This window comes from Spinacia oleracea, chromosome 4 (assembly GCF_020520425.1).
Source record: "Spinacia oleracea cultivar Varoflay chromosome 4, BTI_SOV_V1, whole genome shotgun sequence".
Lineage (NCBI taxonomy): Eukaryota > Viridiplantae > Streptophyta > Magnoliopsida > Caryophyllales > Amaranthaceae > Spinacia > Spinacia oleracea.
Genome location: NC_079490.1, coordinates 43,846,926 through 43,872,922, shown reverse-complemented (window position 1 = coordinate 43,872,922; position 25,997 = coordinate 43,846,926). Strand labels below are relative to the sequence as shown.

General features: G+C 35.7%; 2 protein-coding genes and 1 long non-coding RNA gene across 5 annotated transcripts; 1 reads left to right on the top strand and 2 right to left on the bottom strand.

Annotated features, from left to right (window-relative positions):
- Positions 1 to 576: 576 nt before the first annotated feature.
- Positions 577 to 1,824, bottom strand: LOC130459924 (uncharacterized). Its single transcript, XR_008919666.1, has 2 exons — positions 1,760 to 1,824; positions 577 to 803 (listed from the first exon to the last, which is right to left on the bottom strand). It is a non-coding gene; the product is annotated as an uncharacterized lncRNA (long non-coding RNA).
- A 1,570-nt stretch (positions 1,825 to 3,394) lies between these two features.
- Positions 3,395 to 23,392, top strand: LOC110789353 (translation factor GUF1 homolog, chloroplastic). Of its 3 annotated transcripts, none has more exons than XM_021994012.2 (23): positions 3,399 to 3,757; positions 4,656 to 4,832; positions 5,060 to 5,146; positions 6,842 to 6,898; positions 6,976 to 7,041; positions 7,267 to 7,329; positions 8,427 to 8,471; positions 8,593 to 8,693; positions 12,166 to 12,262; positions 13,289 to 13,360; positions 14,509 to 14,663; positions 14,768 to 14,825; positions 16,150 to 16,230; positions 16,326 to 16,412; positions 16,734 to 16,805; positions 16,908 to 17,042; positions 17,166 to 17,239; positions 17,734 to 17,821; positions 18,183 to 18,260; positions 19,728 to 19,803; positions 19,935 to 19,975; positions 22,112 to 22,211; positions 23,047 to 23,392. In XM_021994012.2, exons 1-22 carry the CDS (start codon positions 3,509 to 3,511, stop codon positions 22,205 to 22,207), a joined length of 2,055 nt encoding a protein of 684 aa, XP_021849704.1. In that variant the 5' UTR covers positions 3,399 to 3,508; the 3' UTR covers positions 22,208 to 22,211; positions 23,047 to 23,392. The 3 variants fall into 3 exon arrangements, with proteins under 3 accessions (XP_021849701.1, XP_021849704.1, XP_021849703.1); XM_021994011.2 differs by having other exon boundaries at positions 23,043 to 23,392; XM_021994009.2 differs by lacking the exon at positions 23,047 to 23,392 and having other exon boundaries at positions 3,395 to 3,757; positions 22,112 to 22,455.
- LOC110789354 (beta-1,3-galactosyltransferase 7-like) lies at positions 22,424 to 25,688 on the bottom strand. Its single transcript, XM_021994014.2, has 10 exons — positions 25,347 to 25,688; positions 24,897 to 24,972; positions 24,715 to 24,773; positions 24,296 to 24,549; positions 24,074 to 24,137; positions 23,841 to 23,913; positions 23,615 to 23,735; positions 23,403 to 23,490; positions 23,021 to 23,146; positions 22,424 to 22,893 (listed from the first exon to the last, which is right to left on the bottom strand). Exons 1-10 carry the CDS (start codon positions 25,448 to 25,450, stop codon positions 22,653 to 22,655), a joined length of 1,206 nt encoding a protein of 401 aa, XP_021849706.2. The 5' UTR covers positions 25,451 to 25,688; the 3' UTR covers positions 22,424 to 22,652.
- Between the last annotated feature and the right edge of the window lie 309 nt (positions 25,689 to 25,997).

Here is a 25,997-nt window from a genome sequence, read left to right as displayed (position 1 = left end):
CACATTCCTTTTTCGTCCGTCCCAGATTAGTTGTTACACTTCTAAATTAGGAATGACCCCACAATTATTATAATGCCTCTCTCTTCCCACTATTTTTTTTTGTCCCCACACCATCTCTCATTCATTTTAAAAACTACCCAACTAACTCATATCACATCTATTTTTCAACAAAATAACAACAAAAGGTCTTGCGTGCACAAGTTGTACAATAAATTTATTGTACACCAAGATAACTTTAATCATTTTTTTTGTAACTTTAACTTAGTTATGATTAACTTTTATATTAGTAAAAAAAAATTGATAGATAAATAATTTAAAGGGTTAAATTATTAATTTTATACATTATTAGTGATTTTGAAGAAATAAGTTTTACTAAAATGAAAAAATTTATCACTTAAAAATAGATAACTTTTACATATATATGCTTAACTTTTAAGCATTTTGGGTTAACTATTACTGTAACACCCCGACAATTCCCATTTTCTAAAATAACCCTTTTTAAATATAACTGTAGGGAATTATCAAAGTATTATCGTCCGTGTGAAAACGTAACGGCTTATTCAGAATTTTGCAGCGGAAAACATAAAACTAACTTTTAGGTTCATAAATAATCTTATTACATATTAGGTCCAAAACCAATTAACTGAAATAAGGAAATACGAATAGTACGACAAATTTCAAATTTAAGTTAACAAACCAAATCACTTAATAAAGAAAATATAACTACAAGCTCTCTAATCCCGATCCCAATGATGCATCATCTTCAAACCTGTAGATGGGCAACGCTTATTGATCCTTAGAGACTGCTCACCAAAGATGGGTCATCACAGGATCAATAAGGCATAGCCATGATCAACACACACAAACAAAGCACGTAATCAGCAAAGCTGAGTACTACATACTAAAACAATAATAATCCTAACATGATACTATTAAACAACCAATCCTAACATGATACTAATGAACATAAGTAAGGGCAGACAAAGCATGATAATCTGACGACCATACTTAACTAGACTAGGCTAGACTGGACTAGACTTTTATAGCAATAATATTATTTTAATTGAAATAGGCAATGGACCGAGTTTTCTAGCTAGAAGTCTTCACTAAGGAAGACGAGGTACGGGCGCGACTCCGTAACCTCGGTGACCTGCGATATCGAGGAACGTTTGACTAAAAATAGGACGCGGTGATCAATCCGGTCCGAATGAAAGGCCATGGGCTACCACCATGAACCCCAACTCCTGTTTGTCCGTCACTTTAGACGTGCACAGTCTAAAGCTATTGCTACTCAGTTTCACTTTACATGATTTACAAATTGACACCCTGTTATGACTCAACAATCACATAAGGCATACAACTCACAAAGGCACCAAACAAGACTCATTCCAATTAACTCCAATCTTTCTTTTAATACTGATCAACCCCTGTATATGGGTATAAGGTTTCAACTTACTAAACAAGGTCCTCCGCCCTCATAAAGTAGTGAAAAGCTAAAAGGGAACAACAATCAACTGATCTAAATCATATGCTAAGTAATCTAGTGTTCCCAATCAAACATGTTTGCATCAATCATCCATACTAACATGTTATAATCCTCAAAATGCAATATAAGTTCAATATGTTCATCCAACAGTATTAAACATGCAATTTCAACCTGACTAAGTTCATCAACAACATCAACATAACCAAGTTTATCAACAATTCAACATGGTTTCAACAATTAACACACATTCCAAGCACACAGGTATGTACGTACCTTGTGTAAACAAACTGATAGGCCACTTTAACACTTTCAAAAGTCGCCTAAAGAGAATTCTCCGCCTAAAACAACCAACAAATATTCCCAATCAATTCCTAATCATTGATAACCATAAGAGAGCATTCTAAATGCATCCTAAACATATTTAGAACTTTCCCCAATATCAAAACTTAAACATTTGATTTCCTAGAATCAAAATTATTGAATTAGTGATTGAAATTCGTTGAAAACTTTTGCAAACATCGTACTTTGAATTTTCAGCAATATAAATTCATTTAAAAGCTTCACCATGGTCAATCTACGTTCCTAGTATCTCAAAACAACCAATTCAATAATCCTCACTCAACTCATCATGATTAATAATCATAAAAACCTTGAATTTCATACTTTAAACAATCAAAACCAATATTTCAATGTAATTACATAATCTGAAAATTAATAACTTTATTATAAAATTCATATAATCTTAAATTCATAATTTAAATCACAAAACCCATAGCTTTAATTCAAGGAAACATAATTCAAATTAATAAATCATAATAAGCCCTAACTTATAATTCAATCAACCAAAACTTGAAATTAATTCGTTTATAAACTCAACCAACATCTGAAAATCATGTTCAAACCATAAAAATTATGAATTTAATATCAAGAACATAATTTAAATCAACAATTATAATTAATTTAAAATAATTAGTTACTTAGGGTTTAAGAAATAACCAAGAACCAAAGAGGAGAGAGGTTCGGCCGGCTGGTAGGTGGTGGCTCACGACGAGGGGCTGGGCACGGCGGCGGCGTGCGGTGGCTGCTGCGCGAGCGGGGCTGAGAACACGCAAGCATTAAGGGAAGCACGAAAAAAACGAGGGGGGGGGGGGAAGACCGAAAACAGAGGAAGAAAGAAAGAGGATTGCAAGAGGAGAGAGAGGGCTGAGATTACCGTGCGTGGTGGTCGGCGGCTGGGACGACGGCGTGGAGGGCACACGGCTGAGAGAGGGAGAGGGACGGCTGGGAGTACGTGAGGTTGAAGGAAGGGAGTCTGATCTCTTTTTTTTTTTTCTTTTTTTTTTACGTGAATTAGGAAAAGGGAAGGGAGTAAGGTTTTGGGGTTTTATTGGTTTGGGATTTGCCCAATTGGGCCAGGAGTAGAATTTAGGTTGCTGAATCCGAAATGGTTAGGACTTGTTTTCTAATTTCAATAGAACGTGGTTTCGAATTCGAGTTCGTTTTAAAGTAAAACTCGAAAATACATTTTGATTTCATAATCATTAAAAGTATTCGAAATGAAATAAAATAATTATATTTCAATTACATATTCGTTTCTAAAATCCATAAATTATGTTTAAATATATATTAAATATGTTAAATATTCGTTGAAATATATAAATAAAATTACGGGGGATTACAATTACTCCGGTGTACAATATTTATTGTACACCCATTGTAAATAAGAATTTGTGAAATAACAATTGATAACCAAACAACTACTTATCACCTAAAATTTGTGCAAAGATACGTGTAACTGGTATTATGGAACGGAGGGAGTGTTTATTTTGACTGGGCTATTGCAAGTTGTAACTAAGAAACCAATCCTTTTCTCTATGTGGCTCAAAACCGAATACCCCAACCCAAACAAACAAAACCAATTGTCCAAAATAAAAAAAAAAGAAAAGAAAAGAAAATGAAGAACATGATCCACAAACACTAAAAAAAACCTTGCAAAAAACCAGTAAATACAGAGAGGCGCCAATGGCTAGTGCAACCACCACTACAACGGCCATCTCCCGCCTCACAGTTCTATTCCCCGCCAACGCTGGCGTAAGTTACCCCCTCAGAAACTCCAATTTCCCTTCATCTTCTCGCCAAAATGGCCGCTACCCACCTCGAATTACCACCACTTTCAGGGCTAATCGCCGGCTTAGGGTCGTCTCTCAGGCTGCTGGTGCCCCATCTAAGGACGTTTCTTCCATTGGAGTGGGACAAGACCGTCTATTGAAGGTATTGCTTTATTATCATAATTGTTTTTTGAGCTTTGCTAGTTTATGGATTTATTGTGTGAATATAGCAAGTGGGCTTTTGTTTGCTTGGTGGGATTTATTGATTAATGCTTAAGGATGTAGGCGAAACCGGGTTTGTTGTCGAGTGTATTGGCTCTTGTACAATTTGTGAATTTTGTTGCTGATAAACTAGATTAGAGTTGGAGTTAAATAATTCGAACTTATGAGTGTAAGCACAATATCACAGTTATTCCGATGCCTCTGAGGAAGGTCTTGCTCTGGGGAGTGTGGTCAGATGTTACACAATCTTAGTTGCGTGATAACAAGGCCATTTTAGTTTAAGTGCATGTTTGGTATAAATTTAGGAATGAAAATGGAATGGAATGGGTGACGTTAGCTATTACCATTCTTAGTTTTTTTTGATATAGCTTAGGTAAGGAATCACTTGTAACAGACTGGGGATTGTATTGAGGACGATATCAATTTGTTTTCATAGGTTTGGGAAAGGTAAGTAGGTAACAAATGGTGGTAATGGTTACCCTTAGAAAATCGATTGTGTTACCAGTCTTACCGCACCTCTCATACCATATATTAGGTAATAGAAATAGTTAAGTGAATTCCATTCTATGACTTAAAAAGTTTATACCAAACATGCTCTAATTCATCATTATCTAAAAGTCTAGGAACTATGAATCTTTTACTTCACTAGAAATGGGCATTTGTTGCAATAGTATGATATCATAATCAGTCGATTTAAAAAAAAAAAATTCTTTTTCCTTTTAATTTGAGGGGAATGCTAATTGTTTGTTTATGGTAGCAAGGTGATTTTCCAATTTCTCATTGTGTAGTCATTTGCATGTTTCTGTGTTTTCTGAAAGCATCCCTGGTCGCTCTTTCAGGTCCCAGTTTCTAAAATTAGGAACTTTTGCATTATCGCACATATAGATCATGGGAAATCAACTTTGGCCGACAAATTGCTTGAAACAACGGGTACTGTTCAAAAGCGTGAGATGAAGGAACAATTCCTTGATAACATGGATTTAGAGAGAGAAAGAGGAATCACTATTAAACTGCAGGTGGTTGTTTCTCATATCTGTTGTATGTACAGTTATTCACTTATTCATGTCATTTATATTATGCTAACTTTGATTTTCTCTGACATGTTTAAAAAGTCTATAATCTGTTAAGTGTAGTGATACGTATCGGTTGCGTGTTGTTTAATGACGCACGTATTGTTAGTTTTGTTACCTTTGATTTTCGTTGTAAGTTTGTAACATACAATATGGTTTCATATGTTTCCCAGGCAGCACGTATGCGTTATGTTCATAACAATGAACCACATTGTTTAAACCTAATTGATACTCCAGGACACGTGGACTTTTCTTATGAGGTATGGTTAGTTACTTAGTTGATTTTGGTATTTAGTGCACACGTTGATTAGTGTTAATGAACGTTCAGAGCACACTATCTTTGTTGTTTGTTGCCTTATAAGTGGTAGCTGCACCTTGTTTGTTCTATCAGTAAGAAAGAAGTGACATTACTTCATCTACTGTGCATGAACCTTTGACGTTTCTCCTCAGAGTTGCCAAAATGTGACATAGATTTTTTCACTTCTTAGGAAAAGGAGCTACATGCGAAAGCAATTCCCTAGGTAGCATTGAGGTATTTCCCATGTTCAACCAAACACCCATTTCATAAATAATGGTAAAAATTGATGATTTGGATCACCAAGGGGAAATGTCTCATTATCTCCTATTATTTTGAATGATTGTAAATCTGTAAATGGTTTCTTGCTTTTCAACAATATACAAATCTGTTGGCTGTGTTGTTTCATTGATACAAGGCCAAAGAATAATGTAAAGAACTGAATATTTTGGGCAGAAAAATAATGACAGAAATATGTTTAATTTGATTGAAAGATGAAGAACACCAAACTGAGATACCAAAGTAGTGACTTGAGGCCACCAATCTCCAAGGGTTAGTGACTTGAGGTCACCACTCTCCAAAGCCTAAGCTTTACTAATTTTTCCACACCCTTTCTCTTTCCTCTCCTACTTTACTTATACTATTGTGCTCTCTCCTTCTTGCAAGTACAACATTAATTGCTGCTGCTGCTGCTTTTATTTGTCAAGTAGTGGCAACAGCTTCACTTGTTGTTGGTGGTGTTGTTGGTGTTGTTGTCTGCTTTGGGTTGCAGTCTGCTGTCTGCTGTTGTGGCTGTTCTTTTAGGCCTCATTAAGTTTAGTTCATTACAAATAACAAGACTGACATTTAAGTTTCTACTGAAAAAATAGTAACTTCTAATGTATTCCTTTTTTGTCCTATTATGTAGAACCCTATAAAAGCCACATTATAAAAAAGTGTGCGGAAACATATACATCAATATGTTATAATAGTGTGTATCCATATTGATAACTGAATACATCATTTATCATATTTGTGGGTCATTCCTTGGGGATAACTTGGAGAGGTCTCCGTTATCATCTTTCTATCCAGGAGGAAACTTCTAGAATTGAAAATTGGACTTGCTTCTGTGTAGATTACAACTTGTCTTTGATTTTTGAATGATACCATAGACAAATCACGAAGTTCCCTTTTTGTGTCAGTTAATACATCTAACCTTGCTGCAAGTTCATGCACAATAGCAGCAACTACAATCATTCAGTATAGATCACCGGACTGGTGGGTTTTAAGATTCAGTATGCAAAACGTACATCTAACATGTTGAATGTTGGGAAGAGGCTGTTTCTGAAGCCAGTAGTACCCATGAGTGATGAGCTACAGAAATATATGCCTGGTTCCTTATGTGTTCTGTATCTGTTTTTACATAATCAAGAAAATAAAAAAACTAATAAAAACTACTATCTACTCCTGCTAGAATGTTCTGTATGGGCCCCAAAATAAAAAGTAATTATGTTCTGAAAGTCACATGCTTGACAGCTTGAGTTTAGGGATAAAGGAACTCAGTCTTTTTTGAGTGTAAATGATTGTTACCAAGTGTTCTCTTTTCAAACTCCAATCCTTTATTTTGTGCATTGAGATATGAAGACCATAATAAATTATTAGTTTTTTTTTTTTGAGCTAGGTCTCCCGATCTCTGGCTGCATGTGAGGGTGCCCTCCTTGTTGTAGATGCTTCTCAGGTGAGTATCCTACCAGTTACTTAACCAAATACTTATCTTCATCACTAAGCCAATATGTCTATGGCCTACTTTTGAAGGGAGTGGAAGCTCAAACTTTAGCCAATGTATACCTGGCATTGGAAAACAACTTAGAAATAATCCCCGTGAGTACTTTTTCCCCTTCGTAAATAGTTTTTCTTTTTCCAAATCACGTTATTACTGCAGTTCTTATACTTGTTGGCGTTGTTGCTCAGACTATACTCGTTGAAGTTGACAATATTCCATGGGTTCAATTCAAACTTTTGGGTCATGATAGTTTCTTAAGAGTCATTAATAGGGGGTGAGTTGCCTTCTTGTCTGTTATAGTGGACAATTTTTACTTGTTGCAGGTTCTTAACAAGATAGATTTGCCTGGTGCCGATCCCGATCTTGTCGCCAAGGAGATTGAAGAGGTTAGTTTACAAGGATAAAATGCAGCTACTTCATTTAGCTTAGCATCTTTTAAGTAAATGATATTCACGCGGTGTCGGAATTATCTTCAGTATAGGATTTACTGATCAGATTGTTTTTTTTTCTTCTCTCTTTCGTCGTTCCTCTTCCTCTTCCTCATGAGTGACTGCTTGATAACATCTGTATCTTTTTTCTGAAAAAGAATTACAAGCTCAACTTTCACATGCTTTTCACTGTATCTAGATTTTTCTAAAAAGACCAGAAACCAGCTTGCTTCTGTGAGTGCAATCACCTCCTGTTTCTGGTTGCTTCAGTCAACTCTGGTTCTTGTTTTGTTATTTTTATTTTAGATTGAAACTTGTCCAAACTAGTGTGATTTTCTCTCCGAATTGTTTGGTCCACATTTATCTAAAGTGCTTCTCTGGTTGTTAATCTTGTTATACCTTCATCCTTGAAAAGACAATATAGAGTAGTTGTAGATTCCATGTAGTGATCTCAGTAAAATCTTTTAGAAAAACTCTTGGAAAGGACAAGCTTTTTAAGCTTTCTGACCATCTCAGGCTCAGCTGGTTGATTTTGGAAGTTGCCAAATTAAAGGTGGAGTATTCAGTGTATAGTTCCAAATATGGTTTGTTCATATGATATTATCAAATGACGTTCTTATGACATTTATTAATTATTGTGAACTCAAACTCCTATCAGGAAAGATGTATTGAGTTGTGATTTGAGGAATAAGAAATAATGTTGATGAATTTCTTGTTTTGGCTCAAGCTGATAAGGTAATTTCCCATAAAAAGCATGGTAAATACTTGTTCCATTAATTTAGTGTGGATTTTTCTGAATCCCTAATTCATAGAAGTCCTAATTCTGTTTGATTGAACATTTGAGCTGTTTGTTTCTTCATTAATTTCCCACGATCATCTTCCCCAAAATCAGGTTTCCCTGACTCAGACCCAAAGTTTTAACAAGTTAATCACTTAGTTGTCAGCCCAGTGTACTCGAACTCCTTAATTTTCTCACATTTGCATTTGTTGATGTGTGTGACATTTGACTGTCTTTAAATCTAGCATTCCTAATTGCGTTGCTTCTTTCTGTGTAGGTAATTGGAATGGATTGTAGCAATGCAATTCTCTGCTCTGCAAAGGTCAGTGAAAGATGTATTTATGGTTGATGTATTTATCCCATTATATGCTTATTCTGAAGTGGTCATTAGATTTCAATTTGGGATTACTGGTCATAATATTTGTTAGTTATCTCGTTTTTAGGAGGGCATTGGAATTACTGAAATTCTTGATGCTATTGTTGAAAGGATTCCTCCACCTCCTGATACTTCCTCAATGCCCTTAAGGGCTCTAATATTTGATAGGTAACCATGCTTAACTCATTGGCTCCTTGTACGATATTTTCTTGCAATGGCATGGTTGCTGAGAACTAGGCTGGTTACGTGGCAGTATCATTATGTAGTTGCGATTTTTACCTTGTTACAACTAATGTAAAAAAGAATGATGTGATGAAAAATCACGAATGAGCATTAAAATTTTATGAATGAGCATTAAAATTTGCTATTCAGCAACTAGGTCTGGTAGGTCCTAACATGTGGTGCTTTTGGGTTCTGGTGAGCCGTCATGAGTTTGACATGAAAATATTTTTGGTTATCTGCGCATTATGAGTTTAATTATTTGTTTTAATGTTTTCTGGGTTCCTAAATAATCTCTAAATAGTTAATGGTATCCTTTCTCTATCTCCAGACTGGCAAAGTATTCATAAAAACATTTAAATACAAGGGTGAGGACAAGTTATCATCAAACAAGTAAGACACATACTAGAGCCTTGAATTGGCTGTATTGCCTGCATATCAGCTATCTGTTGTCCGAAGGAAGTATTATGTTTCTCTCCAACAGATTTAGGTTGTAGACTTGTAATTTACTTCTATGATTCTTGGACTCGAATTCAACATACTTCATACAAGTGTAAGACTTGGGTATGCGTCCAAAAGCCAAGCGTGGAAATTCCAAATTTAAGGCGGAAGACTCAAATTTGAGCGTCCAAAGTTATGATTAGGCTTGACTTGAGGGATATTCTGATAGCCCTACATTTTTACACCATATTGGTAACCAATATATTTTTTTGAACTATCATAATTCATAAACGATCTTGTGTTTTGATTTTAAATTTATTGTGGCATTAAAAATAAAAGACTGTTGCACAACTGTTTAGCAGTCTTAGACTAATCAAAAGCATTGTAAAACCCATCCCCTCTTTTCCACTGGCATCCAACCACCAACCCAGCCACCCTCCAACGCTCCAACACTCCTTTCCCTCCTTTGTTTTCTTTCTTATTCTGTATACAAAAGCCCCATCGTTCTCTCTTTCAGACCACCCACTATTTGAAGATTCAAACAAATCGAAGTTTAGTTTGATTCATACACATATTTTGTTTCACTGAAATAATCCAACACAAGAAGTCTTTTCGACACCCTAGACTCTAGTTCCGATAACCAAATAGCTATTTTCTTGTATGGGTTCTGATCTTGGGAAGGATTATACAAAAGGGTTAATCGACAAGCAACACAAATTGGTTTAGGGAATTTGTCAGAGCTGTGTTGCGATGGTGTTGAGTTTAGACCCGATGGTATTTGTAGATTTGCGAAATTGAATTTCTTCGTGGGTTTCGTCAGCGGGATGTTGGAAATTATTTACGTCCAAATATGTTGAGTTTAGATAGGGTGAAGGTGAATGTGAAGGTGAAGATGGAACGAAGGATTAGTCTTCAAGTTGTGCTGCCATCAATGCATCTGATGAAGAAGTATTGTTTTATTTTTTATTTTTTAACAACGTTTTTTGTTTTATTAAATATTGTTTCAGTTTATTAACCTTTATTATATTTAAGGTTACGGGAATTTCAAACCCAAAACACAGGTCCGTTTATGTCTTTGTGATATTTCCGAAAAAATTGGCTACCAAATGTGAAGTGCAAAAGTGTAAGGATAGCATTGAGAATTTCACTTATATGGTGAGGCAAGCTCGTCTATTCTGGTTCATGGTTTCTCATTCCTTCTGACTCTTTTTCAAATTAAAGAAATCTTGGCGCTAGATTCGCAGATTGGTCCGACTCGGTTTTAGCTAATTACTGATGAGAATCAAGCAAGTTTTGTCAGAAATTAGATTGTTGAATATGAATAAGAAATTAAGAATAAATTGAGATTTGAAGACTTTAGGGAAATCTTAGATTGTATTTCATCCTTTTCAAAATACTTGACAACGTATTCCTTTGTTGGAATTGTCACAATACTTGCAACATACTACAAATGGAACGTAGTGTACATCCAGGGGCAATTAATACCATTCATTGATTGGTTACTTTGATGTGGGGCCAAAATTGGTTTGCTTTTCCATAAATAAATTAGTTCAAAGTACCCACTATATTTGTCTCTCTGTATCTTTAAGTAAACGTGCACAAGGCTATGTTGCAAGTATTTTGAAACGGAGGAAGTATTTTTTAATTTGTTATGAAGGATTAGAATTATCACAGTTCACAAACTAACCGCACTTCTGGAGGTTGATTTGCTCCTGAAAAGTATATCTCATTACTTTCTGCATATGATTTATTACAGTTTTTTTTCTTTCCCTCTATGTATTATTATACCAGCTACTCCTCTCTCTGCACTATTCACGCTAACTGTTTTCTCTGAGATTTCTTTAATTACCCTCCCCTTTTCTGACAGAAGAAACTCATTATGAATTTTCCTTTGAAAAGCCACAATTCCTTTTAATAAGTGAGCGCGATAGGAGGCTTAGCAATTACACTTCATATCTTTATTTTGTCAGACAGAAAAGGTGTTTTTGTTAGATGTTCACTCAACCACAGTAAAGAAAGTTAAAATACTTTTGCCTTCTATTTGATGGTTGTCGTTCTTAACTTTGTTTGACCGCAACAGTGTATGAGAAAGCTTTGGTTTATGGGTTTAGGCCTTATGGGCTTGTCCCCAATCTCTGATAGAAGTGCTTCAGAAACTATATGGACTTCAGATATTTTCAAAGGTTTTGGGCGTTACAAGGAGGGCAGAGCTTTTTTTTTTTTGGGGGGGGGGGGTAATTGAAAATAAATTTCCACCAAAGAAATTTTACAACCTAAGCTAATGTGTTATGGGACAAACTCTCTAGGATAGATTGTCCAAGAAAACACAAAATCTTGAAAACAATACAGCCGTAAAACACAGGCCAAAAAGAAACCGAAGATACAACTTTGAAAAACTAATTACTTCGTACAAAGAACTAAGTCAATATCTATCCTGCTGTCTAACTTTTTCCCATATAAGACAGCTAATTCTATTCTTTACAGGGTATTTGATTTCCTTCACAATTTTGTCTGGCTGTACAACCTTGTGGTTTCATAATAAATCATTTCTCACCCTCCAAATGTGGTAAACAACTGCTGCTATTGCTGTATAGAACACCTTTGCTTTTTCTTGTACAGACAGAATCCCATCCAACACAACCTGGGCATCTGGCTTACTTGTATCATCTTTCCCATGCCAGGAATAGAGCTTCATTGAAATTCAATTTTACTTAATAAGGTTACAGGAAAATTATTTCTGGCCAAGCCAAAAAGGAATGTAGCAAGTTTATGTTAACATGAAGCGAGCATATACTCATAGAGCCAAAGTACGCCCTTAGGACAATTGCTATTGGCCTACTTTACTGCCAGAACAGTTTGGCTCTATGGGTCTCTTGAATCTTTCATCTGCTTTTCTGCCATATATATTTTCTTTTGCGGATCAATTCTCTTGATCTAGTAGTTTAAATGTTTAATATATTGCTTTCAAAGTGTTTTGCAGTTATTATGATCCATACAGGGGAGTGATTGCATATTTTCGAGTAATTGATGGAACTATGAAGAAAGGTGACCGGATTTATTTCATGATCAGTGGAAAGGTGAGTACTTATTTGAATTGGTCCTTTTTTGTCCCTCAGTTTCTGTTTCTCATGTTTTAGGCTACAAATCTACATGGGAAACAAGTTTATACCGAATTCCATAGGGGCCTCAACCATAAAAAAAGAAGGTAAATTCACAAAGCTGCAAGGGAGAAACTATTGCTTTGAGCCTGAGAACCCTGTGCTTCTGAACTGTACCCTGTGAAAAGAAACTCTGCCAGTGTGCCTCAATGCACGATTGCACGGTCATGACTGATGAACCTGTGAATCATTAAGCATTTAACATCAACGTGCACAACTACAGAAGAAACTGATCAGATTTCCTACTAATTGATACTTGATCTAGAGGAGTGACAAAGAGCATGCCTCTAGCATCTCCACTAATATTTTAGCTCCCTGCTTCCTAAACCTGACCCCTTCAATGGAATTTCGAATGAACCAAGTCTTTCCTAATGGAAAAATCTGCTTTAGAGAATTATGAAGAATTGAAAGTGTGGAAAATATAATGGAGAAGAGCTAAATTTGACTTGTATCCAAATTTTTTCCATGTTGTGTCATACTCGTATATCTGAAGTACTTATTTCTCTTGGACCTTAGATTGGAGATTTTACACATGCTTACATTTATATTATCTATTAATTAATAGATAATAGGTTTCCCTTCAACCCTTCCTAGAAGGTGGGAGAGTTATACCTTGATGGTTTTTATTTTTGTTGGAGTTGTAGTTTTTTTGGGCTGTTGCCTACCTTTTGGTCAGTAATAAAATTTCTTTTACTTGCCAAAAAAAAAAGAAGACCTGAAAATTGGCTTGTTTTACAAGTGAGAAGTAGTTGACAATTTAATGACACTTAATTTGACCTATAGTAATTGAAACCTAGAAAGTTGCCTCTTGTGGCTCAATAGATAAGTTGATAAATTATAGACGAGTTCACGTGACAAGTCTTTCAAATTTTAAGTATGTTCATTGGACTTTACTGCTTTGGATCCCCATTTCTGAAGCTAATGCAGGGTTAAAATGACTCTCAGGATTACTACGCTGATGAAATTGGAGTTCTTTCTCCTAATCAAATGCAAGTTGAACAACTTTATGCTGGTGAGGTAGGATACTACAGAGTATTCAGTATGTTTATGCCTTATAAAGCTGAACTTTCTTGTCTGGGCTTTCCTTGCCATGTTCAAATATTTGGCTTTGTTACAAATGCTACATTCTGTTGTCAATGCTCTGATTCCTTCCTGTGAAACATGGCAGCATGTCTTTTCTTGTATCTGTTACTTTTACAAATCAAATCATTCTTGCTACAATCGTTCATCTTATGCATGTATGTAGCACTTAAAAAAGATTAAGGCACACCGAGGGCGTTGGGGTCATTGAAACCAAAACATTGGTGTGAGGCAAAGGTACATGCCTTGGTGGAGCAAGGCACACACCTTTAATTTAAATGAATGTACCTACTTAATTGTGAAAGAGTATTTTACTTAAGTTTCATGCATTATAGAATAGACTGTAGAACTGATTCTTTCATCGAAATGTGTCATGATGCCATTATATAAAGAAAGAGCACTGCAATTTATGAAGAAGGCTGTTTGGAATTATTCAACCTAAAACCTTATTCATTGTAAATTAGGGAAAGTAGTAATATAAAGAAAAAAATGCAATGCCTCAATGAGGTTTCGAACTGCATACCTTAGCCAACATAAAGCCTTTAGTCTGAATATTTGTTTAAGATGGGGTCAGCTGTACACCTGTACTAAGTGGTGTAACCCCATGAACCACCACTATATGAAGGGTTTTCCTAGAAATGTGATTTTCTAATAGAGAATTGGTTGTTGAACTGGATTTGTACTTGGTGTTGCCTGAATATGTAATCTCAGTTTCGTCCCTATCTTTCGAAGTAGGGATAGGTGGATTAGTTGTTGTAGATTTTCTGGGTTTAATGAATATAATGGTCTAGAAGGTAAATAGAAGACTAAGATTTATTAGTTGCAAAAGAATTCTCAATGTGTCTTCATATGAAGTCTCAGTGGTTGCTTTATGGGATTTGGTTGTACTCATCCTAGGATACGTTATCTCACTGGAAAAGTTTTTGGCTCCAACCTGTTATCAGCAGGTCTAAAGACTTTAACTCTTTATTGCTTGTCAGACTGTCATCTGGTTTTTGACATGCAATTATATTCATTAATATTGTTTTAAGGGATTATTTTGTTTTCTTAAGCGTGATTAAATATTTTTCTTGCTTGACTTACAGGTCGGTTACCTCTCAGCCTCAATCAGATCAGTTGCAGATGCCAGAGTTGGGGACACCATCACTTCTTACGGCCGCAAGGCAGAGAAACCTCTTCCTGGATATCAGGAGTCTACTCCAATGGTCTTCTGTGGTTTATTTCCAGTTGATGCAGACCAGTAATAACCCTATTTCATATCAGATGCAAATTCTCTAAATTGGAGGGCAAGAATTAGTTACTACTATTTCCTGGGGATATTAATGGCCACTTTTCATGTCGCAGGTTTCCCGAGTTACGTGATGCATTGGATAAGCTGCAGCTTAATGATGCCTCCTTGAAGGTAAATTCAAAGAGCCTAATTTTCAGTCATTTTTAAGTTTATTTAATTTTGGATAAGTAATAGACTTATTTTAAAACGACACCAAGGAGGGGTCACCATGTACAAGAGAAAGCTTATGGGTCCAATACTCCAATTTGGATCTGAAGATTTAAATATCCAAGATAATGTAATCTATTCTTATCATTTTTTTCATGCCTGCAGCAGAGTACTTTGGGGGGAGGGGTGAAGATAAATGCTACATCTGTACCCATATGATTGCAGAGTAGCTTTCTGCTTGACCCTTGACTAGAAAGATAGACTGGTATACTATACTGGTCTTCTACTTGTTAAGAATTCAGAAGTGTAGCCGCTTAGTACACCTTTGTGATATTTAGAAGTTTCAATCAGAATCTGTAAAACTGTGGAACTGTGATGTCTCTGCTTTTTGAAGTTGATGTGCTGAATGCCTGAATTATGTTATTTTTTGAGACTGACTTCATTTTAGCTTCAATTTGGGTGTGCCTATTTTCTTTTGAGCTCTTTTCTACTTTTGCGGCATGTTTGCAATTTATTTTTGTATTGATACTCCGAGACTAGTCCATTCAGTGAGGGAGGAAGCATTGACAGGGGAGCTACAGAATGTTGTGAGAAAAGCGGTGGGCATGAGAATTAGGAGAGAGGAGGAAAAATCTGGGGAAGGGCTGGTAGCATGTTGAATTTCAGGTGCTTTAGGGAATGGGGCGGTGGTCAGGCGGTATTTCAGGGAACTTGGGCGTTGGGTTAGGGGTGCGGTGGCTAAGTGTATGTGGTTGCAGGGAAGGGGCTGTGAGGATTTGGGAGGAAGTGGTTGCGAGATTGGGTGTTGGAGCAGTCTTTAACTTTTGTGCTATTTAGTATTCCCTCCATTTCTTTTTGTTCTTTACGTTTTCCTTTTTGGGTGTCTCAAAATGTTCTTTAAATTTCCTTTTATATTATCACATAAATGCTTTAATATTCTATCAAAATTTGTGTCAAATGATTATTTTAACCAATTATATTCATTTGGTCATTTAATCTCTCACACTTTTCTATTGGGACATTAAAATTTTCTCATTTTCCCAATATCAGAATTTTGGTAAGAGTGAACATTATAAATTAACGTAATTGTTCTTGTTTAAATAAAAAAATAGAGGAATCTCACTGTACATTAATTAGTCGTTAATAAACGTGTAAAAGGCCAAACTTAAAGAACAAAAAGAAACGGACGGAGTAGCATTCTATTGGACATGCCTAGTGGCAGGGGGAAGGATGTGATGTCCAGATAGAAGCTACTGACAATTCTTTTTATCTGTTTTGCATTTTATAGTTTGAACCAGAGACCTCGTCTGCAATGGGTTTTGGATTTAGATGTGGGTTTTTGGGTCTTCTGCACATGGAAATTATTCAGGTAATCAGATTCTCTGTTCTTTGCAAGGTGGATTTGTCATATATTGGAATTTTTTCTGGCTGTGTATGGGAGAATGATTTGTATCCATCATGCAGGAAAGACTGGAACGAGAGTATAATTTGTCCCTAATAACTACTGCCCCAAGCGTTGTATATCGAGTGAATTGCTCAGATGGTGAATTGGTAACTACACTTTGAGCCTCAGTAGGATTTGTTGGTAACTTTGTTGTTTTCACTTGCTGTGTTGCGTTATTTTCATTAAATACCGTAGTCTTCTATTGTTTTAGGATCATGTGCAATTCTGCCAACACTGGATATTTATCTTTTCTTTTGCAATTATTTCCTTCAGAGGCCAAGGGTTGGGCTGAAGAATTCTGTCTTGGTGTAGGGTTGTTTTTGTTAGTGTTGATGAATTGTTAAATCGAGTAATTTTTTATTTGTTAACGTCACCCTAATTTGAAAATATATTTTTCTACTTAAAACATTTTGTAATGGTCTATTCAGGTTGAATGCTCTAATCCTGCTGCACTTCCAGAACCTGGCAAACGTAAATCAATCGACGAGCCATATGTTAAGGTTCTTTTACGTGCCTTGAACAATCTGTTGGTTAAGATGAGATTGAAGCTACATTTTTGTTTTTGTAATGACCAAAGTTCTGTTGTAATATGGTTTATACAGATTGAAATACTTACACCGAAAGACTATATTGGTCCATTGATGGAGCTGGCTCAAGAAAGAAGGGCAGAGTTTAAAGAAATGAAATTTATCACTGAGATTAGAGCATCATTAAGCTATGCAATGCCATTGGCGGAGGTAGCCTTCTCAAATTTTATTGGTCAATTTCTTAAACAATTTGTATTTTGTTTTGTCGCTTTATTTGCTCTTCATTTCTTATTGCTGGTATTATTAACTTTTTTAAAAATTTCATTCCCACAGATGGTGGGTGACTTTTTTGACCAGCTGAAGTCCAGGAGTAAAGGTTATGCCAGCATGGAGTACACCTTTATGGGGTACTGACTATTGTTTCTAATGAAACTCAAATTTTTTCGACTTAGTCGGGTTCTTTAATTAGTTTTTGATGCTTTCGAGTGGTTCTTTCCCCTACACCTGTAACATCTCTAGTTTGTCTGTTCACTCTATGGATTGTCTGATCTCATCGCAGTTCCCTTTTTACGAATTTGGATTTGAATTAGTATATATACGAAGTACTCCCTCTTCCGCCATCAAACTTCCCATTTGTCACAAAATACTTGTCCCCCAATAAACTTCCCTTTTCTCATTTTGGGTTGGGTCCAATAATAAAATATTGCTTTCAATCCCTTTACCTCCCCACATTGGATCCCTACCTATTTCACCTCCCCGAAAAATATTAAACTATATCCACAGTCCACTACCTTTATTCACCTTTAATCAACAAAACCCCACCACGATTAGTCTTCTAATGGGGGACGGAAATTAAATAAAGACGAGATTGCTTAAGCTTTATGTTCATTTGAACTGCCAGGTATCGGGAAAGCGACTTGGTTAAGCTTGATATTCAAATAAATGGTGATCGTGTGGATCCTTTGGCTACTATTGTTCATAGAGATAAGGTAATCAGGTTTATATAAGTTGATTACCTTCTGCTAGATAGTTGGATTACCCATGCTTTTGTGCTGTTGCTATGTGTACCAGAACCTTTCGTCAGTCAAATATTTCATTTATAACCCACTTTACGAGGATTAGTAATTTATTTAGTTCTAGTTAATGTAGAGTTACGTATGTTTATGAATTGGCCTCAGTTAGTGTTTGCTAGCCTGCTGGTAAGGTCATTGTGGGGCCCATTGATCAAACCAAAGAGCTTCTTGTTCACGCCATTTTTAGTTTCTCCCTGTCTATGTCTAGGAAAGGTATATATGAATGATTTATGTTCTTTGACTTATATCACTGATCTGTATTCTGATTTCTCATTAGGCGTACAGCGTGGGGCGGGCCTTGACTCAAAAGTTGAAGGAGCTTATACCACGTCAGATGTTTAAAGTACCTATTCAAGTAAGTTCTGCATGTTCAGTTTGGAGGAAATATTTGTTCATGATTTGCTAGAAGTGTCCAATCTCAAGGCAAGCAATCTATGAAACAAGCAGAGATGAATAAAATAATCTGATTGGGTTTCATTTGACACATCCCAGAGATAAGTGTAGCGTTGCTCTTCACATCGAGCTTAATGACTGCGTGACACCAGAAGTTTATTTGTCTTCATTCTGGTTTTCTCGTGATTCTTGCTGAAACGGCATTCTGTATTTTATAACTATTTCACATTCAGGTAATTATAGAGTGCAGACAACTGAGGCTCTGCCTAATCAGACTTATCTAACAGGGTCATATACTTGTCCTGCGTGACGACTAAATTTGACCCAAAAAACAATCATACAGCCCAGAATATATGTCGGTAGAGATACAGCCTTCCATAGCTGCTCATTTTGTATGCCTCTATTCACACCATCTCCAGATGTAGGATTTTACATAAGAAAATCTTAGATGTTTCAATTTAAAGCTAATTTCGCCAAACAAGCAGTCAAGACAGTTTGGCTTGTGGTATATCATGGACTCATTAGTGTACACATCATGGTGCTACAGGATGGAAGTAGTCTTCCGTCCCTTTTCACTTCTCTCTCCCTGTATTTTTTGCCGTTCTGGTAAAAGTAAATAGTCCTTTACTGATTGCCTCTTTTAAGAATTCTTTTCCTGATTTTATTTCTCTAAATTTCCTTTAGATATGGGTACAGAATCATGAAGAAGGAAACTGTCAAGATTAAGAGAGCTGAATATAATCTATATATCCTTACTTTTCTATAATGAGGCTACGAAGTTGGTCGTTTGATTGTTTACTAGGGGAAGCGAACTAATCTTAAATTAACTGACCTTTTCTCATAAAGTTTTCTCACTTTCAAATAAGAAAATGCAGTTCAAGTTATACTGCTCAATATAGCAGATTCAAGATCTATAGTTTTAACTCAAAATGAATAGCTGGATTTATCAGGCAACTCCTTATTTTTCTAATTTTGCGACGTGAAAATTGGAAACTCAGATTAACACCTTTATTTGGTCATTAGCAATTCAGCATAGTTAAGATGACATGATTTTGAACTTGGATGACGTGATGCTCTGAGGGTTATTTTCTTTTTGTGAGTTCATAATTTATGTAGGCCTATATTTTGTTTCTTGTTTCTTCTGCTTTATCAGTGGAGTTAATTTCCTGTACTCATAACCAGGCCTCTCTGTAATTGAGATGACATTGTATTTCTGGAGTTTATTTAACAATACTCTTATAATTTTTGTTTAACTTTTTATATTCTAGTCAAGAATATCCTCTGTTCTAAAGGAGCTACTGCTTTTGGCTAATTTGGCTGTCTTGTTTGCGGTTGTTAATTGTTAATCACAATGATCTCTCTTTTGTCATAGACATGCCCTGATATCGTACCTGAATAGGGACTAACTGTTTGTGCAATCATCTGACAGGCATGCATCGGCTCTAAAGTTATTGCAAGTGAAGCTATTTCTGCAATTAGAAAGGATGTTTTGGCCAAATGCTATGGTGAGACAACTCCAAGCAATATCTTGACCACTTGTTCTTTGCGTTGGATTGACTTCCTGTAGTATAGACTATAGAGTACAGACACTTGCCTTCGACTAATTTTATCATAAATTCTCATTGTTATCAAACAGGTGGTGACATAACAAGAAAGAAGAAATTACTGAAAAAACAGGTATTCCCCCCCCCCCCCCCCCAAATTCCGAAAAACCAATGCTGAACTAGTCAATTTAAAATTCAAAGGCTATAATCAACCTGTCAACATATGAATGGAGGGAATAAAACCATAATTTGTCATGTGCTCTAAGTAACATATATTGTCCTACTTCATAATGTTCAACACCTGTTCGCTTTACTTTTTATGTGTTGCTAATTGTAAATCATGATGAAGAAAGTACTTCCTTAACTCAAATTCATTACTCAGTTAGATGACTTGTGGTATATCGTATATGTAATTTAATAACATATTAGTATTTCCTCTGTTAATAATTAAATGCATCACTTGCTTTTTATGAGTGTTTCTTTTTAAATGCATCATTTCTACATTTGGTAATTTTCTACCATTTTATTATTTCTGTTTATTTCACCGATCTCTACTCAAAATATTTTATTGTTTCTCTCTCTCGCACGGTTCCCACTTAAATAATTAAAAAACCACCATCTCACTTAAATTATTAGAAAAACCACCATCTCTCACATGATATCTCTATCATGGTCCCCTTTTTTAGTTTTACTAGAAAAATAAATTATCTACTTGCTCACTTGCATAATAATAATTTAGCCGAGGCCTCCTAAAATTGTGTGCACATGCAAGTGATGCATTTAAAAAGAAACAGAGGGAGTAAATTTCAATGGCACTGATTTTTCTTTCTGTGACAGAAGATCAAATCTATGAAACACTTGATCTACATGCGTGCGTTGCATGCTTCAATTTTTTTACAAAAAAACACATGTGCGATGATCATTTTAAAAGAACACTTCATAAGTAAGGGCATTATAGGTATTCTAGGGGGACACTGAACTCCTCAAGAGTTGGCTTACATAATAGAGATGATGTCCGCCTCTTTCTAATAGGGGTAGGGGGGGGTAAAAGGATAACCCATATTTGACCTTGACTGGTCCTTGCAAGGGAGGTCTTTGAAACATTTTTCCTCTGGGGCATGCTGATTGTTGGATATGGGTTTCTGACGTTATGGGTATGGACCAATTCTTCAATGTGCTGTCAAAACTTTGCAAAAGGCAAATTGCTAGTTAATAATTTTAGATATAAAGACCTTCGGCACCTTCCCGTAATGTAACTTAATGTTTTATAAACTTATATTGTGGTTGAAGGCCAATGTCCTCTCTTTTGCCATCACTTTTTATACAGCAGCCACTGCTCTAATTCAATTTCCACCCTATTGGTAGCCTTGTAACACCATCTTTGACGAGTACACCTAACAACATCACGGTAGGATAAGTATGCTAATAGAATTGACTAAGTCATTATGATAATTATACAAATAATCATGTACACGATTTCTCATCCTAATGAAATTCAATAAGTTAAAAGTTTTTTTTTTCAATACAGGTAGATAAAGCTTTTATTAAAATAAGAAAATCATAGTTTAACATAACTTAGACTTTCACTTATAATAATATTACAGAGTATAAATTTGTTTTTTAGGCTTAATCGTAACCCCTTCTACTCCTACCAATTTTTTTCTTTCCTTTCAACATTTAATTATATTAAATTAAATTTTTTGATGTAATAATGCATGGCTGCAATATTATACTCCCTCTGTTTTTTTATGTTGGTTACGGTTACGAGAGAGAGTGAAACAAATGGGGTTTGTGTTATAAAAAAGTAGGAGAGAGTGTTGCAAGTGGGGTTTGTGTGGATATTAGGGGACAAAACTTTAACAAAATAGGAGTAAAGTAGAAGTGTAACAAAAAAAACGGATAAAAATACAAAGTGTAATCAAAAAAAGAAACCCGAAGGGAGTACCTCGTATATGACTTTGCCCGAGGGAAGTTGGAATTATGTAGCAAAAGCTATGTATCATAAATGTAGTCTGTATATCATAAAATATTACTTCATGATAAAAATGAAAATAGGGTATATGTATGATACAATAACTTACATTGTTTTTGGAAACACTTTGGTTGACATAAGTTAGGGGCATCACTATACCTAAGGAGTTCAGACCTCCCCACTCCCCAGTCCCACCACACCTTGTCTTTGGCGGGGTTCATACTGGGTTCCTGTTGCTGTTTGTCTTCGAAATACCCTTTATTGTTTTCTTGCAATAAATATCGTTTGTTTGGTCAGGCTGAAGGGAAAAAGAGAATGAAGTCTATTGGCAAAGTGGATGTACCACAAGAAGCATTCATGGCTGTGTTGAAGCTTGAAAAGGAGGTAGTATGATCAGGTTCGTATACCTTGTATAGAATTTTAGATGTTCAAACCATTTTGTCATGTAGATATGCTCAGCAGGTACCTCATAATCAATATCATTTCAAAGATGTAAAATTTGTTAGGTTAGTTGTTGACAAGCAGAAATTTAAATTAGATTCCCTGTAATCAAATATCACCAGCAAGTTTACTGAAAAAAACTTGTATGTTTCTGATGTTCTATAGTGACGATGATAATATCAGCTTTGTTTTGGGTTGCTTTTCGTGCTTGCAATTTTATTGCTTTTTCTAAGTTTTAGTTTCCAGTACAATCTGTTAGTTTGGTGACATTTAGAAACTATTGTACATACACTGCTATAAATTTTGAGGGTAAGTCCTGAGAAGCATCCAACAAAAAGAAGAAACTCCGAGTCTCTGGACAATTGAATTCTGTCACTTTTAGTAGATCGAGTTTACACTACATAGCTGCTGAACCTTCACCACACCTGATGTGTACATCCTTCATTCTGTCTACTGACTTGCAAATCCCACTGCATTTCCAATCAAACGATGCTACACAAACATCACCTTCCTTCAATTTCCTCTGGCAATCCTCAGTGCCGCAGCACATACTCATATCATCTACGTGCTCAACCTCAAGGCCTATGAACCAGGCCCCAAGTGAGACATCCTCGTTGACATACATGTGAAGTATTTCCCTGAAATTTCAGAAAATCAATGTGAACTTCCATCTTTTACTGAAGAAGTAAGTAACAAGAGTTATTGTTACCACATTTATATGCACTATAAATTATTGTGGTATTAGTTTTTCTTAAACATTCTTACTGATTGACAGAAATGTATTCAGCCAGGTCTTTGGAGATTGCATAAATCTGCCCTGTTGCATGTCGGAAGTACTTGTTTCCTATCTCTCCGAATTTCCAGTGCTCGGGTTCATGGTATTTTACTCCCCTGTGAACATGACAAAGTTACAAATGATAACAGGAGTTTTCGTATTAGGTCAGCAATACTTTCACCTTCAACCATGAATATAACTTTTAGGTGGATGATCAACTTTGATTATGACCCTTTTGTCCCCCATAATCTACACCATTTTTGCAGAATCCTGCTTTCCTTTTCTTTCTTTTATTTTCGTGATTTTGTTTTATTGCCTTGGATACTATCGTCGTATTCTCATATAATATATGGGTTTAATTAGATGAATTACTTCTGATAGAGAACAGGACCAGACTTCATGCACCCTACATAAACTCTGGGTTTCAGATGGTGGCGAACCAGAGTTGCAGAAAGCATACCTGAAAATAATTAAACTAAAATTAGAGGTGTTTGTTCATGCTGCTAAATAAATTGAAGGAATTAAAAAGTTGGGATTTCTGAGATGCAGCTGCTGAAATAGTGTGAATCTGAATTAAAACTTACCCAAGTTGACATGAATATCATCATCAACCTTGACATAGAATTCAGCGTCCCACTTTGCATATGCAGTACAGAAAAATGCTTTTGTCTTTGCAGATAGCTCCAGATAACCCTCAACATGATCCTGTGAGCGTAGGCATCAGATATTATGAGAAATTGATTCAGTCAGTATTACAAAATGTCGTTTTTTCTTTTATTTTCTTCGAAAAAAAGACTTTTTTACACATACAAGTCTGAGGAAGTCTTTGTGCTGGGCATTTTCGTCGTCAATAGCTTGATCTAGAACCCCATTGCCTGTAGCCCTGTGTGTCAAACAAAATGCTGTTAGAATATTTTTCATATCAGGAATTGCATCACTGTTGGACTCCCTAGGGGAAATTTTATATGGATAGTAATTTATTTTGGGAATAGAAAATAGTTATTGTGAGAAATATTTATACCAACAAAAAAATGCAGACTTACGTGTGGCCAATCATAAAGCGGATGATGATTCCTCTTTCTTTCTCTAATTTTAGTAAGTCTGCTCCTGAAAAGGAATAACAATGTTTCAATTATGGTTTGAGCTACAAATGATGATAATATTTGAAGGGAAAAAGGAGTCCAGTTCCGGGAGGTTTTCCTTTCCGGAAATAGACTTCCATATATGAGACGAGTTTAGTAACGGTTCATTATGGATCTAAATACCAGTAGGCATCCAAGTGTCTCTAACAGAATCACGCCTTTTTCTGCTGCTGAAGGCGGTGTTGATACCTATTACCATAAACACTTTCTGTCTATGAACTCCTGTTGTGTTATTCCCTGATGAGAGAGCGTTGGACGATGTGGTCATGGAGTTTAGCCTCTCTTCTTCTTCTTCTTCTTCTTCTTCTTCTCTGTCATCATCCTGTTGATCTTCCTTTAGCTTTGTCTTGATTGCATCCATTTTCTTGTCCAACGATCTGCAATTTATTGTGAGAAGTTTAATAAATTGGGTTTCTTTTTCATGTAAAGCTGCTCTGCATCAGCATGCAGCAAGCTCCCATGAACTAGTTAAATATGTGCATTGCATGGGCTTGATAACTAGCTTAACAAATACAGGTAAAAATGAATTCGATCTCACTTACAAGATCGCCTTCTGGTTTTTGCGTACGTGTGCCATTATGCCCTTGCCTTCTTGGGGGTTCTGTAAATTAGTAGACCAAGTATGTACACATCTTTAAAATAAGGACACAAAAACACCCTTGGATGGGCACGGGATGTTCCGGTCGATGTATGTAGTATGCAGTAGGTGGTATATTATAATCACCTGATTGTCTGATGCGCAATCTTCATAGCTAAGCTTAATCGTTTGATCATGCTTATGTCGTGATGCTAGGTTATAACTGCAATTCAGGATTCAGGATTCAGGAAAATTCTATTTTTGGCAAAGATTCTCATTTTCTCAAGGTAGCAAAATTAATTATTGAATAAACAGTAACAGTTTTATTGTGTTTAGTAATTACTATTTTGAAACATGTATTTTAAAGCAATGCACCAATAAATTTCAACCAAACACTGTTGATCTGAAAGGCCATACAGTAATTAGTAGGAGTGTTACATGAGAAAATTCTGTGTTTTGCATATTAAAGTGTGATTATGGAAGAAAAATGTTACCTGCAGCATAGGAAAATTAGTCAAGATTATTAATCTATGTTATTGTTAAAATATCAACATGACAACTACTTTTATCTGGACTATGTTGAGAGAGAAATAAAACCTGTTGGAGAAAAACAATCCAAGAGAAAAGCTGAAAATGCAAAGAGCAAAAATATAAGTGAAAGAAACTCTCCAAGTACTACTACTCTTGCTAGTAGCCTTCATGTTACAATTATTTTAGGTAAAGAACGAGCGACCAGTTTATTAATCAAGTTCCGCCAAGGCTTGTAAGCGTTATGGAAAGGATTATGCTAGCCTTTTCTTTTATTGTGGAAAATATTTTGGTTTGAAGTAACCTACAAAATGGTATGAATGAACTTCCAACCATTTATAACGACACAAAAACTATGATCATAATGTTGTTATTTAATGAAACTATTGTTAGTAGAATTTCAAGGAACAGTTTGTTATTTGTATGAATGAATGAATGAAGTCATCAACATTCAAATTAGACCATCTTAAATGCCGTTGATTATGGTCCCCCAATATTTGACTCTTTATGTTCAGACGTGGCATTCCCTCATTGGAAATTATGTAGGGATTAGAAAAGTCATTAGTACAAGTCAAAGTGTCAGTCAATAAAAGTCTAGACAAGTCATTTGACATACTTAAAAAACTACTCCCTCCGTCTCTTTTTGTTTTTTACGTTTTGTATTTTTCACGCGTTTTAACGAATAATTAATTTGCATTGAAATCCCTCAACTTTTTTTAT

Coding starts and splice junctions, on each gene's coding strand:
- LOC110789353 (XM_021994012.2), top strand. CDS start 3,509: ATGGCTAGTGCAACCACCACTACAACGGCCATCTCCCGCCTCACAGTT. Junction 16,413..16,733: donor ATTGCTCAGATGGTGAATTG/GTAACTACACTT, acceptor TGGTCTATTCAG/GTTGAATGCTCTAATCCTGC. Junction 17,822..18,182: donor CTATTGTTCATAGAGATAAG/GTAATCAGGTTT, acceptor ATTTCTCATTAG/GCGTACAGCGTGGGGCGGGC.
- LOC110789354 (XM_021994014.2), bottom strand. CDS start 25,450: ATGAAGGCTACTAGCAAGAGTAGTAGTACTTGGAGAGTTTCTTTCACT. Junction 24,774..24,896: donor ATTGCGCATCAGACAATCAG/GTGATTATAATA, acceptor ACTAATTTACAG/AACCCCCAAGAAGGCAAGGG. Junction 23,736..23,840: donor ACAAAGACTTCCTCAGACTT/GTATGTGTAAAA, acceptor CTACGCTCACAG/GATCATGTTGAGGGTTATCT.